General features: G+C 46.1%; 1 protein-coding gene across 1 annotated transcript in view; it reads left to right on the top strand.

The window, feature by feature from the left end:
- Nucleotides 1-13,811, top strand: part of cacna1c (calcium channel, voltage-dependent, L type, alpha 1C subunit) — a 1,337,968-nt gene that overhangs the window by 1,276,855 nt on the left and 47,302 nt on the right. The window contains exons 46-47 of the mRNA XM_078568241.1: nt 768-883; nt 4,906-5,027. Of these exons, the coding sequence (XP_078424367.1) occupies nt 768-883; nt 4,906-5,027 (238 nt within the window). The remainder of the gene's footprint in view (nt 1-767; nt 884-4,905; nt 5,028-13,811) is intronic.

The raw sequence follows: 13,811 nt of genomic DNA, 5'->3' as shown, positions 1-13,811 counted from the left end.
TACTATTCTAAGTATTTGAATTCCACAGTATGCCATTGAATAGGCATCCCAAACAGCCAAATTCCATAACAATCTAAGACACTCTTCATTCTAAATGTCCACTTCAAAATGCTTTAGGGAACTATCCATCGTGAGTATTTGGCTTCCATAGCAAACAATGGGACTATTTGTCCTGAGTGCACAGTTTTCAGAATTATGTAGGAGATTGTTATATCCAGGAAATATTTAAATTGATGAGGTAATTAAAGACATTTTTTTCTACTTCAGACTCTCTGGATCATTCTTAGATATAAATTATCAATATAAGAAACCCTTAAGTATAATTGCTGCAGTATGCTTGCTCCCATCAAGGGACTCACTCATGTGACTTTAAACAATAGACAAGTACAATACCAAATTGAGACTATCCATCCTAAGTACCTTAGGTATATCAGGGAATATTCATTCCTCAGCACCTGTTTCTCTTGTAGTGTATAGAATTTACTTTCAGATCTCTTATGGCAAATAAGTGAAGCTAAGAGTGCAACTAAGAAAAGGTTTCCTTTTGTTATTGAACTGCTGGATGGAATGGAATTTTTAGAAAGTCTTGACTCTTTATACTGATTTTTTAACTCAGGTTTGACTGACCAATATGTACGATCTCTATAGAACCATCAATGGGTCACTTATATATTTGATTTTCTTGATAATTATTTGCATAAATGTCAAAACTATATTTATTTTTCTTTTAATTTAATTGTGTATTTGTTTCCCCCTGCCCTTTGAAGGAATTCCTATCAAGAGCATGATGACAAACAGCTCGCTCTGTCAGTGAATTACTGTGAGGAAAGCGATAAAAGGAGGCAGTCTCCTTCAAAGGGGCTCCTTTCAGCAACATCATTAGGTAACTTAGAAAAAATTAACTCTAACTTATTTTTAATATAACTGATGCTGATATTAATCAAAATTGTTGGATGAAACGGTCAAAAATACAATTGTATGATACGATAGCAGGCTCATTTCCAAACTTAAAGTCCTGTTCGAGCACTTTCTATAAACAGATTGAATCTCATATAAACTTGCAGCTGCATTCTTGTTTACCCATGTACATTAGCATGCCAAGGCTAATAGTTAACCTGTAATCAAGACCTGTCTCACTCATTGGAGAATATGTGGTATGCCTCTGAGAGAAAAAATCATCCCCATCTCTCTTTCTCTCTCTCCCCATTAGGCAACTTAGGTAGTGCCTTTCTGGCCAAGCTGTCCATAAACAACTCATCCAATTGCAATACCAGGAAATGCAACCCTAATTACCCCTTCACCAACAGTCCACACCTTGGTCAGGATTTTCTGGACCCCACCATCAGGCTCAAATATGGACCAGAAGCCCCTACAGTGTGAGATACAGTCATTCATTATGAATTTCCCCAGGGCATTCAATTAATGGCCAGAGCGCAGGTTCTCTGATCAATTAAGGACAGTGGGCAGAATCTCAAAGCTGGAGGACCAGAGACCTTTCAGCTTGAAAACAATAGTAGTCTGCGATAGCAGGTAAGTCAGGGAGAGAGGGCACCTCAAAAAGGAGATGCCTTCTCTCTAGCTTTTTTAAAGTTTAAATTAAAAATGGATTTTGCAGCCAGGCCACCACTGTTGGAGGGGAAGCTATATTGCCTACAAACATCAACTAATCACCTTTTGCATCCCCTAAGTGCCTGTCTTCCATGTACCTTTGTTTGTCTTAGTGTTCCTATAGAGTGTTACTTCAACAATTGTTACATGGCTGGTGGAAGGCTGCTGGCTTTCAGCGGAGGTGACTGCAGATAGCCTTGGATGTCAGCTTCAAGAAATTCTGGGTCTAGGAGACCCAGCTGCAGTCTGCATCATCTTGTCAAGGGTGGCAATAGTCTGGGCTGACTGACTGATGGGCAATAGCAAGGGCATTGATGGAGCAGCAGGGGTGGGAGGGCAAATGCTGTCATCCTGAGAGAGGACAGTAGGTTCATGCTACACAGAGACACTGTCACTCCCATTGTGTGGTGCCTCAGCAATCCTAGCAGGAGGACCATTTGCTGGACTGCTGTGATACCCTGAAAATCCCTTTAAATACAGGCATCCACAAACATGATGGTAGCACTCTAAACCTAGATGGCAGTAAACTGGGCTTGGATGATAGCAATGTGCTTATACTGCACAAATTGACTTTGCATAACAAATTTCTGTGCTTCCACTTCAGCACCCAGATATGTGCTTGTGAAAGCTAAGACATTATCCGTCAGACACTGCATCAGGGTGTGGTCCACAAGTGGGCTAATAGAGTTGACCACCATTTCCATACTGAAAAGAATGGGTCCAAGTTTTGTACAAAGCCCTGTTAGTGCCAAGTTCCTTCATATTGAATGCAGCCTTTCTAACGGGCCTGACAATGTACAAAGCATTTCATTCTGCATACCCATAGGCCTTCTTCTGTAGCATGACCCAGGGAAGTGTTCAGCTGAATGCTTTTCAGCACAATTCATGTGCAACCTCACCTTTCAGGCAACTGGCACCTATGCTAACCTTGCCTGCTGCCCTTGCTGTGGCCTACTTGTGACTCACCACATGCATATCCCGCCTCTAAGTTATCTTCTAAAGTATGTGATGAGTCAGGATCTGAACTGGTGATTTCCCCCTGGTGTGCCTTTCTTGTGTCTTTTCCAGCTCAGAATCAATTCTAGATTGACTTCCAGCATCTGCTCCAGCCGTAATTCGCCTCCCCTTTACAGGTGCAGGCTGGCTTTAACTGGTCCTAGCTTTTCACAATTTTGGGCTCCCTGCTCAACAGTACGGTTAGTGCTGTCTACATATTACAATCATGGTAATGAGCAGGCATTATGAAATTTGCATGTTATCTGTCTGCATCGGAAGCAACAGATGTGCATTAATTGTACATCACAACCTCCTCATCCATTTTCAGGGAGGGTTATCAAATTCACAGCCTTGTTCCAGCAGGAGTAGATTTTGAAAACCTAGTTGCCATCTTGTAATGATAGATAGACACTGTGGCACAAGCAGTAAACCCAATCCTTTTAAACTTGGAGACTGTTACATTAAAAAGTCTCCCAGCCTGATTCCTTTTCCAAGCCCACCTATAAAAAAATTTGATCTCCTGGTAAGAAGAAACCAGAAGTGACTAACTTCACAGATCAAATTTCACTGATGCAATCCTTTCCCCCAATATACTAAGGTCATTCATGAAGAATCGTCACTTACGAGAGATGCAAGAAGGTTTCGAGCATCTGTGAAACCTGTTACAGACAGGGTCAGTAGAGAAATGAAACCCTTCTACCCTTTCTCCTACTGTCTGTAATCAATGTGGTTTTGGAGGGGAAGATGTGTGTGTTTCTTAGTCCCCAGAATGTGTGGTCAATTTAAACAACAGTAGCAACCATTGATGGGTTTAGATAAGGTGATTTATTCACCACAAAAGTCTAAATGCTACATCACTCCCGCATTAGATGTAATACACATGCACATGAGAAATATACAGTTTGAGAGAATAGTGCATTGTTACAAGTTGTAAACAAAAGAATAGTTCATTGTTCAAAGATAAAAGCAAAAAACTGCGGATGCTGGAAATCCAAAACAAAAATAAAAATACCTGGAAAAACTCAGCAGGTCTGGCAGCATCTGCGGAGAGGAACACAGTTAACGTTTCAAGTCTGTATGACTCTTCAACAGAACTAAGTAAAAATAGAAAAGAGGTGAAATATAAGCTGGTTTAAGTTGGGGGGTGTTGGGACAGGTAGAGCTGGATAGAGGGCCACCTATCACTGGCGCCCCCCCCCCCCACCCCCCCACATAAACCAGCTTAAATTTCACCTCTTTTCTCTTTTTACTTAGATCTGTTGAAGAGTCATACGGACTCGAAACGTTAACTGTGTTCCTCTCCACAGATGCTGCCAGACCTGCTGAGTTTTTCCAGGTATTTTTATTCATTGTTCAAAGGTCTGGCATGTTGTAGGAATAAACATTCATTACAGGCCTGGCAAAGGGTGTGCTTTCATATCGAAAGGGTAGTTTAGGTGGTTTCAATAACTGTAGTTGTATATCAGGGATTGTTGCAGGAATCTCTCAAAGAGATGTAACAGTCTCCAGATTTAAAAGGGTTGGGTCTACTGCCCTCACTGCTGCTGATGTCCTGCAACTAGTGTTGTGTACACTGCTTGAGTTTCTCTCTGGGTCTTGAGATAAATACAGTTCAGTATCTAAAGACACTTTCGGTCAGATGATCAACTTCTAACATAATGGTTGGAGCCAGGGTCATTGATACTCAATGAGGGAATGATTGATAACCCATCAACATACCAGTTACAATTAGCTCACTGGAATATCTTATTTGGTATTCTATCTTCACAGCTCTGACACATTTGGCAGTCATTGTTTATTAGATCCCTTCTACTAAGCTGGTAAGAATGGCCCCTTTGCACCTGAGAACCCCATTTGCATTTTTGAACTTTCCAGATGCATTTTCAGACGTGAGTTAATCCTTTGTCTGTGCAGAAATTGCATAAGTCACATGACTCTTGGCAGCCATCTTAACAGTCTTTCAGTGTTCATTTTCAAATAAAAGACAGCTCCAGAAACTTATGTACTGAGTCCACACATACTGCAGTCCACATGTAAAGTTATGAATAGGACATGCCTTCACTGGGCATGACAGACCATGCACCAACACAATACAGATAAAGTAATATAATTATATAATATTCACTCAGGAGAAGAAAGGATGTAAAAACTAGACAAAAGAAGATGAAATGTTGAACTCAAGGTGAAAAAGTGTCCAATGATTGTTGATTCTGGTTTTATTAAAAAACTAAGTCCTTATTAGGCCTAGTAATGCATCAGTAACAACTACGTACAATGTTTAATGTACCTTGCTTCCTGAAGGGAGAAGATCATCATTTCACCTGGAGTGCCTAAAGAGACAGAAGAATCAGGGCTTGGAAGTTTCTTGCACAACTCCACTCTCTCAGAGGACAGCACTCCCACTACATTTAATTCAGCACCAGGTAACAGAAAGTTGCAACTGTTTACCATTACATCTGTGCCAAAATTATACTCTAGCTTTCAGCTAAATGTCTCCCAGAAAAGATTGTTTTGACTTCCATGTGCCCCAATATGCTTGCAAGGAAGGAATTGGCTTTATTTAGCACATAGTGTTGGTTTACTTTGCTTTCAAATTACTTCTTTTTATTGCCACCAAATGATTGAGAACAAATTATTTGGCCATTGTAGTGCAATTATAAGTGCAGGCATCATAATCCAGAGACATGCCTTTTATCAATTAGAGTGACTGTGCTTTTGTGTATTCTCTTTTACTTATCAATGTCTAGTAGATTAATTTGATAGACTTTCAAAAGTTAGAGATGAAACTCAGCAAACCTTTTTCTAATGGAATTCTATTTAACAGTATATTACATACATTTCTTTAAATTGGTACATCAGGTGAGCAGTGAGTGAAATGTGCACTTTACCCATTCAATGACATTGGTCCAATTGATTTTTGTGATCAGGCCTTGTTTAAAAACAGGAGCTGAGTTGTTAGCATTCTGAGGGAGATGGTGGCCCAGTGCTAATGTTATTAGACTAGTAATCCAAATGCCCAGGTTAATGCTTTGGGGACATAGGTAAAAACTTTCACCCCATTGTGGGGGGAAAGTGCAGGAGGGAGCGGGAGCGGGTAGGCGCGCCTCTGATCAGCGCCCCCATTTTACATAGACGGGCCAATTAAGGCCCACCCAGCGTGACGTCCGCCAGGAAGCACTATGCGCTCCCTATGCGGGTGAGGAGGATTCCCTCAGCCAAGAGTGTGCTCTTTCGCGTAGAGCATACTGATCTCCCTGAGGCTAAGTGCTGCCTCAGGGAGATCGGCTCCAAATTTAAAAATGTTAAACCAATGAAAGCAATATTTCCCTGACATGTCCCCTCATGTGACACTGTCACATGAGTTGGGATATGTCCATCACTTTTACTGAAACCTTTATTAAATATTTAAAAACCCTCATGAAACCTCATCCCGCCCATGGATGGGGTTTCATGCTTTTTCTTAAGCCCACCAGGGCTCCCGGCCTGCCTGCCAACCCTAAGGTTGGATGGGCAGGTCCATTAATGAGGCTAATTACTTTTTAAAATGGCCTCAATAGGCTGTTGACAGGTTGGCGAGCGCACAGCTGACTCGGCTGCACCCCCGCCAACCTGAAAATTGAAATGACGCGAGGTGACGTCGGGAGTTCCACCCGACATCATTTTACGTATCAGCAAGTGGGCCCACCCCCGCTCCCCGACCGGAAGATCCTCCCCATAGATTCAAATCCCACCATGGCAGCTGGTGGAATTTAAATTCAATTAATAAAATCTGGAATTGAAAACTAACCACAGTTATGATGACTATGGAATAAACATCAATTGTCATTTTTTTAAAATCCCTAAGATAAAAGCAAAATATCGTGGATGCTGAAAATCTAAAATCAAAACAGAAAATGCAGGAAAACTCGGCAGGTCTGGCAGCATCTGTGGAGAGAGAAACAAAGTTTATGTTTCGAGTCCGAATGTCTCTTCTTCTGAAGCAGAAGTTTTTCCAGCATTTTCAGTGTTCATTATTTTTAAAAAAACCATCTGCTTCACTAATGTCCTTTAGGGAAGGAAACCTGCCATACTTAACTGGTCTGGCCTACGTGTGACTCCAGACCCACAACCCTATGAAATGGCCTACCAAGCCACTCAGTTCAATGAGGGATGGGCAACAAATGCTGGCTTTGCTAGTGACGTCCATATTCCATGAAAGAAAAAAAAAATCAATCACACTGTGTATGGGCATCTTTCCATTTGGGACAGTGGGAAATCAAGCAAGGCAGAGACTGAAGTGGGCCTGAAGCAGTGTCTTAATGAGGAGGGTTGGAAAAAATGTGTGTCAATGGAGCAACAATCTGAAGTGGGAGGGAAACATAAATAGCAAGGGACATTCAAGGGAGTTCAACTCAAGGAGACCTTTAAGCCTTATGTTCCAAAAATAATGAAAAAAGTCATTGCCATATTTGCTTACACCCTTAAGAGGTTGATTCACTAATCACTTTATGTAGGACCATAAATGTCATCTCCACATCGGTAATGCTCCATAGTTTATAGCAGATTGAGGAAGAAATTATGGCAGTCGACACTAAAATGGTATTTGAGGTTAGATAGTGTCATGGGACTCTCATTTTAATATATTAATTAGGTCCTTGCTAGGTTTTGGGCAGGAATGCTAACCACCTAGATCAGGACCCATTCAAAAATTGCAACAGGTAGGTCTCTAACATTGTATTGCCATTTTTTTTCAGTTTTTGTTCCACTGCTACCCAGTTGTTTTCATTCTTACATGGATTGTGAGCTTTTCTGGCAAGGCCAGCATTTATTGCCCATCTATAATTGCTCTTGAGAAGGTGGTGGTGAGTTGCTTTCTTGAACCACTGCAGTCCATTCAGTGTAGGTACACTCAGAGTGCTGTTAGGGAGGGATTTTCATATTTCTGATGCAACAACAGTGAGTTCCAAGTCAGGATGGTGGTGTGAGTTGGAGGTGGTAGTATTCCTATGCTCTGCCTCCTTTGTCCTTCAAGGACAGGCTTGTCCAACCTTATTGTGTAAGGGGCCACATTTCAATTTTTTTCTCACTCAAGGGGCCCATGAGCAAATTTCAGAAAGTTAAGGTTTGGCACAAAATTAAACATGAATTTCAAAAGAAAACCTGACATATGAAAAGAAACAATTTGCTGAGCAAAAAAGTGTCAAAACAATAAATTGATCATTTTAAAAATGAGTAATAAATAAAGGTGACCACTAGAATGTGAGATGGTGAGAGTTTGTGTGTCTGGCTCATTCCCAGTGAGCACTCTCACTGTGAGATTGGGTGAGAGTGCGGGTGAGGGTGAGTGAGAACACAGAATGGAAGTAAGCCAGACTTACATGCACACTCTGCTCTGTCTCTCACAGACACGCAAACACACTCTTTTCCCCCGTCTCTCTCATACACATACTTTTCCACGCTCTCTCTCCCATACATACACACACACACACACACACACACACATACACACACACACACAATGTTTTGTCTGACGCTCACACACTCTCACCTCTCTCTCTGACACCCACCCACACACTCTCACCTCTCTCTGACACCCACCCACCCACACTCGCTTGTCTCTCTGACATGCACGCACGCTTCTCTCTCTCACACAGGGCGCAATCACCCCAGATTTGCAACACATGCGGTAGCAGCGGGAAGAAGGACGTTTTACACACCGGCTGCAATGGCAACTTTTCACGCCGTATCATCCTAGTCCACCTCATTAATTAAGCATTCCTGGAAAACAAGCCTTTTCAATGGCGGGCGGCTCTCGGTCATCCGCCACACCATCACCTCTGCTTCATCACACCAGGCGCCTTATTTATAGTGCAGCCGCGTGCAAAACTCTGAGCTTCCAGCCTAGGACTGCTGCAAAGCAGACATGGCCTCGAAAGGCAAGAAGGCTGCAGACCCCTGGTTTAATGACACATCCGTCAAGCGCCTTTTGGACGCAGTGGAAGCCTGTCGAGATGTCCTCTATCCCTGCTCTGGCCGCAGGGTGGGCAGCAACATCACTAATTCAGCATGGGAGGCGGTGGCAGTGGCGGTCAGCACCAACACCTTACAAAAGAGGACAGCCACCAATGGCGAAAAAAGATGAATGATCTCCTCCATTCCGCTAGGGTAAGTCACTCTTCTCGCTCTCAACTCACACTCACAAAACCATCACACATCCACAGGGATCCTACTCTCTGCCAGCTCAAGGGACATCGCCATTCACTCTCACACACATCTTCATTGTCCTCATCCTGTCCATGGAACACTCACCTCCCACACATGCCAGGCCAGGCATACTTAGCATCTGGCCTGGCAGCATCCTGCTTACATTTTCTCCATCTCTGTTCATGCAGTACAAGCTGGCACAAAACAAAAGAGAGAGGTCGCAAACTGGTGGAGGGATGCCTGAAATCAAGGTCCTCGCGGACTTTGAAAATAGAGCCATCCAGCTGGCCACCAAGGATCTGGACTGTTCCTGCATTGATGGTGAGGTCGGCAATGCTCTACCAAGTGAGGATCCAGCAATGCAACACCCATCAGACAATCATGCTGTGAGTGATGTGTCCTGTTCAGAATCCACTGCCATGCACTAATTATCTCTCCTTGCTTTCGCATGCACAATTGGGAAACAACCAACAGAGTCCACGACCCAGAGCCTTCAATCAAACCCTGAAGCAACCTCTGAAGGAATCTGAAGGCACCTTCATTGAAGACCCGTCACAGTGCTCACCCACACCCTCCACCAGCGCAGAGGCAAACATCTCAGTGGGACCTGGCTTTAAAGTAAGCTCGGTATCACAATCTGGTGAACACATCACACTGTCTGATCCACAGCAGGCAGTGGCAGGGACTTCCCAGATCTCTAGCACTCAGAGCACTGCTGGAGGCCAGAAAGCTGCTGAGTCCAAGTCAGATGACAGGCCTCTGGACTCGGCAATACCTCAGTTGCAGGAGCTGCAAAGGCAAGCTCAGAAAGATCAGGAGGGGATGTCCGCTACACTCCTCAGATTCTAAAGCACGATGGATGAATCCGTCCACCTTCAGGCTGAGGTGATAGCACCGGCATGCCAACGCACCAAGGTCAACACTGGCAGGATGGTGGCTGCCATGGGGACCTTGGTCCAGGACTTCGCTCCTGCACTGCTGCGAGGGTTTAACTCCATCGCTGACACCATAGTTGGCCTCCAACAGTGTGTACGTGAGAGGGGTGCTGGGGAGCTCGATCTCACTCCAGCTACCCTTTCACCTCAAGGAATCAGCCAAGGGCCCCATGGGCACCCATATGGAGGAGGATCAGCAGGTGCACACCCTGGTGCCATCCACTCAGGTGACTCCAGAAGTGTCCAGCCCATCCGAATCCCCTCTTCCTGTGACCCCGGCAAATCCAGCTCCTCAGGCTGAGGAGGGTGTCACTGCCACACAGCAGGATTCCGAAAGCAGGCCGGGGCCCTGCAGGATTCAGCCCTCCAGAGGGTGCCCGCCAAGGTCATCACAGACAGGGCGTAGCAGTCAGCAGGCTGCCTCTCCCCTGTGGATGTCTGAGGAGTACCAAGAGGTAGCTGCAGGGTGAGAAAGATTAAGAAGATGTAATTGTACAGCCTGCGCATGGCTGTTAATCACTTGTACATAATGTTCACTATTGCAGATAAACTCCCAAGAATGTCTCCCTGCCTATGGCTCCTTGTTCTGATGAGCAGTGTTCGTGTCACTCAGATGTGAAACCTTTCTGCACAAGATAAAGGCAGGTGTCTCAGTTCAGGGCCTCTTCCCTGTGCTTTGTGCAGCCTTCAGAAAAAGTGATGATCTGGCCTAACACTCTCTGGACATATTAGTGATGCTTACACCTTGATGGTGCTTGTCATTGCTGCCAGAATGTCATGGGCAGGCATCACAGAGTTCCGTCATTCTCTCTGTGTGCTCTTGGCACCTTTAAGGTAGGGCTGGTAACCATCTCTTCAGCACCTGTGACCAGTGACGCTGTGCTTTTGAAGGGCTTAGGTGCTGAAGGCTGACAAAGGATCAGGTGCATTTAAAGTTTCACGGCTGCATGTCCATGATATGACCCTGATCACAGAGTGCAAGTGAGCTGCCCTCAGCCAGATAGGAGTCAAGACATTCATAGAGGCTATGTGAAAATCTGTGGAATGTCCTCACTGCATGTCATCGTCATCCTCCTGCAATCGAGCGACGATTAGGGCCTCTGCTGCTTCCCCATGACAGCACCCTTATAACAGAGGGTTTGTGCATTGCCATCAGCCAGACAGGAGTCAAATGTTCGCAGATGCAATGTGAGGATCTATGGTGTCTCCTCACTGCATGTCATCATCATCCTCCATGAATCTAGCAGCTATGAAGACCTCTTGAATTTGCCTGCCTCATCTGGCTAGTGCGAGGGCCTCATTGCCGTCATCGTCACCTTTGAGGAACTCCTCATTCTCATCCACGTCGATGCACTCCTCATTGGAGAAGACCTCCAGCTCCACCATCTCCATCTCAGCCAGCTCCCCTCCCTGTTGCAGCGCCAGGCTGTAAAGGGTGTAGCAGGTGACGATGATGCGTGACACCCTCTGTGGACTATACTGCAGGCCTCCGCCAGACAGGTCCAGACACCAGAACCTCATTTTCAGGTTTGGTTTGCTTCATCACGAACACGAGCCTTGTTATACCTTTGCTCTGCTGCAGTCTGAGGCCACCGCACGAGTGTCATCAGCCATGTCCTCTGCAGGTAGCCCTTGTCCCCAGGGAGCCATCCCTGCGGCCCGTGTGGACTCTGGAAGTTGTCAGGGATCTGTGACCGACAGAGAATGTAGGAGCCATGGACAAATCCTAGGAACCGTGCGCAGGCCTGCAGGATGCACTTGTGGTGGTCGCACACCAGCTGCACATTCAGCGAATGGAAGTCTTTGCGGTTGACATAGTTGACTGCTTGTTGCGATGGAGATCTGAGTGCCACACGACTGCAGTTGATCGCACCCTGCACCTGTGGGAAAGCCAAGATCCGGGCATATCCAATCGCTCTTGCATCTGGCTTTCCTGGTCCCAGGCAAAATGCACAAAGTTGTGTGCCCTCACGAAGATGGGTTCTGTGATCTCATGGATGTATTTGTGGGTGGAGGCTTGCAATATCCCACACAGGTCACCTGTGGAGCCCTGAAAGGAGCCACTGGCATAAAAGTTGAACACTGCAGTCACTTTCACGGCCACTGGCAGTGGATGCCCTCCATGTCTTCAGCGACACTGGTTCTCGGTGCTCTACGGGAATGAAAGGCGGTGTCTGTAGACCCTAGGTCTAGCTAGGTACCAACCAGTGTTGGCTCTCTGTGGCTCTTCAGCTGCATGTGTGGGAACCCAGCCGCCCTTTCTCCCTGAGGGTGCTGCTACTCCCTCTGCCCAGCCAGGCACCTCACACTCCTTTCTTCCTCGTCTCCACTCTCTGTACGCCACGAGGTATATAGCTATTTCACTAGGCTCCGTGTTCCTCCTGCAGGATGAAAAAGAGAGAGATGTTTGGGTTAGCTTGGATGTTCTAAGAACCTGTCTCGGTTAAGTCTGAAGGTCCCTCAACGCATCCGGGAGTGTGCTGGCCACCACTTGGATGGCCAGAGTTTAGTGCACTGCATGGCTGCCAGGAACCCTACCCTCCTCTGCCCACTCCATCCGACCGATTGGCAGCAACTTTGTCCACTGGACTGCATGCTGTGCACTCAGCTCAGACGTGGGCATTCTCCTAACCCACAATGCAAGGCTGCACTATTAGCTTGAACCATGGGGGAAACTGGTCCAAACTGGAATAATGACATTGCAAGGGGCTGTGAATACCTTCACCAGTGACTGCTCCGTGGCCAGCTTCTGCAAGGAGATTGTACAATGTGCCCAGTCGTCCAAGCGTTCTGCAGTCCACTGAAGCGCTCATTAGTTTCCAGTCTGTGTGCAAGGAGTGAAAAGCTCTGGAGCACTTGGTGGCAATTTCATGCCTCTGCGTTGCTTGAGTGGGCAGATAAGCTAGAGGCCCGTCTCCAAGCATGTCAATGTGGCTGCACCTGAACACTCTCAGCTGTGGAGGAATGGTCAATTCATGTAAGGTTTCATAATGCATGGCCGCTTCCCTCCCCGCCAACCCCACACATGCTTGTGCACCACCATTAACCACAGGGCAGCCCTTGCCCCCCACACCAACTCACCTCAACCGCAAGGCAGCCCTTACGCACCCCCCCCCCCACCTCATCTTGCCTCAACCGCAGGGCACTGCTTCCACCACTCTGCCCAATGCGCCTCAACCTTGAAGTCCAACAGGCGAACCTGGCAAGCACTGTGCAATGTTACTGTGCACTCACCTCTGAGTTCCCCTCAAAGTGCAGCCCACTAAGTGCATGCCTTAGATATGCTGTTGTGAAACACGTCGGTGCACAATAACACTGAAATGCTCGGATGATCCAGCGTGAGGGGATGATTCCAGCAGGCTGGGCTTATAATTATATGCAGTTGTATTACAGTGAGGTTCCCGACATCCGATGGTGGGAAATGCGGCCCACCATTGATGGGCAGAGCAGGCGATTGCAAACTGGTTTCACATCATGAAACAGATTTCTGCCCTTCCCACCATATTGTCCGATCACGTCACCGAAACCACCAGACACCAGCGCCCACACACTCTTCTCTCACACACACACACACTCTTCTCTCACACACACACACACTCTTCTCTCACACACACACACACTCTTCTCTCACACACACACACACTCTTCTCTCACACACACACACACTCTTCTCTCACACACACACACACTCTTCTCTCACACACACACACACTCTTCTCTCACACACACACACACTCTTCTCTCACACACACACACACTCTTCTCTCACACACACACACACTCTTCTCTCACACACACACACACACTCTTCTCTCACACACACACACACACTCTTCTCTCACACACACACACACACTCTTCTCTCACACACACACACACACTCTTCTCTCACACACACACACACACTCTTCTCTCACACACACACACACACTCTTCTCTCACACACAACACACACACTCTTCTCTCACACACACACACACACACTCTTCTCTCACACACACACACACACACTCTTCTCTCACACACACACACACACACTCTTCTCTCACACACACACACACACACTCTTCTCTCACACACACACACACA

Source organism: Cetorhinus maximus, chromosome 22 (assembly GCF_964194155.1).
Source record: "Cetorhinus maximus chromosome 22, sCetMax3.hap1.1, whole genome shotgun sequence".
NCBI lineage: Eukaryota > Metazoa > Chordata > Chondrichthyes > Lamniformes > Cetorhinidae > Cetorhinus > Cetorhinus maximus.
Note: the sequence above shows the minus strand (reverse complement) of the source record. Positions and strands in the feature narration are given on the sequence as shown.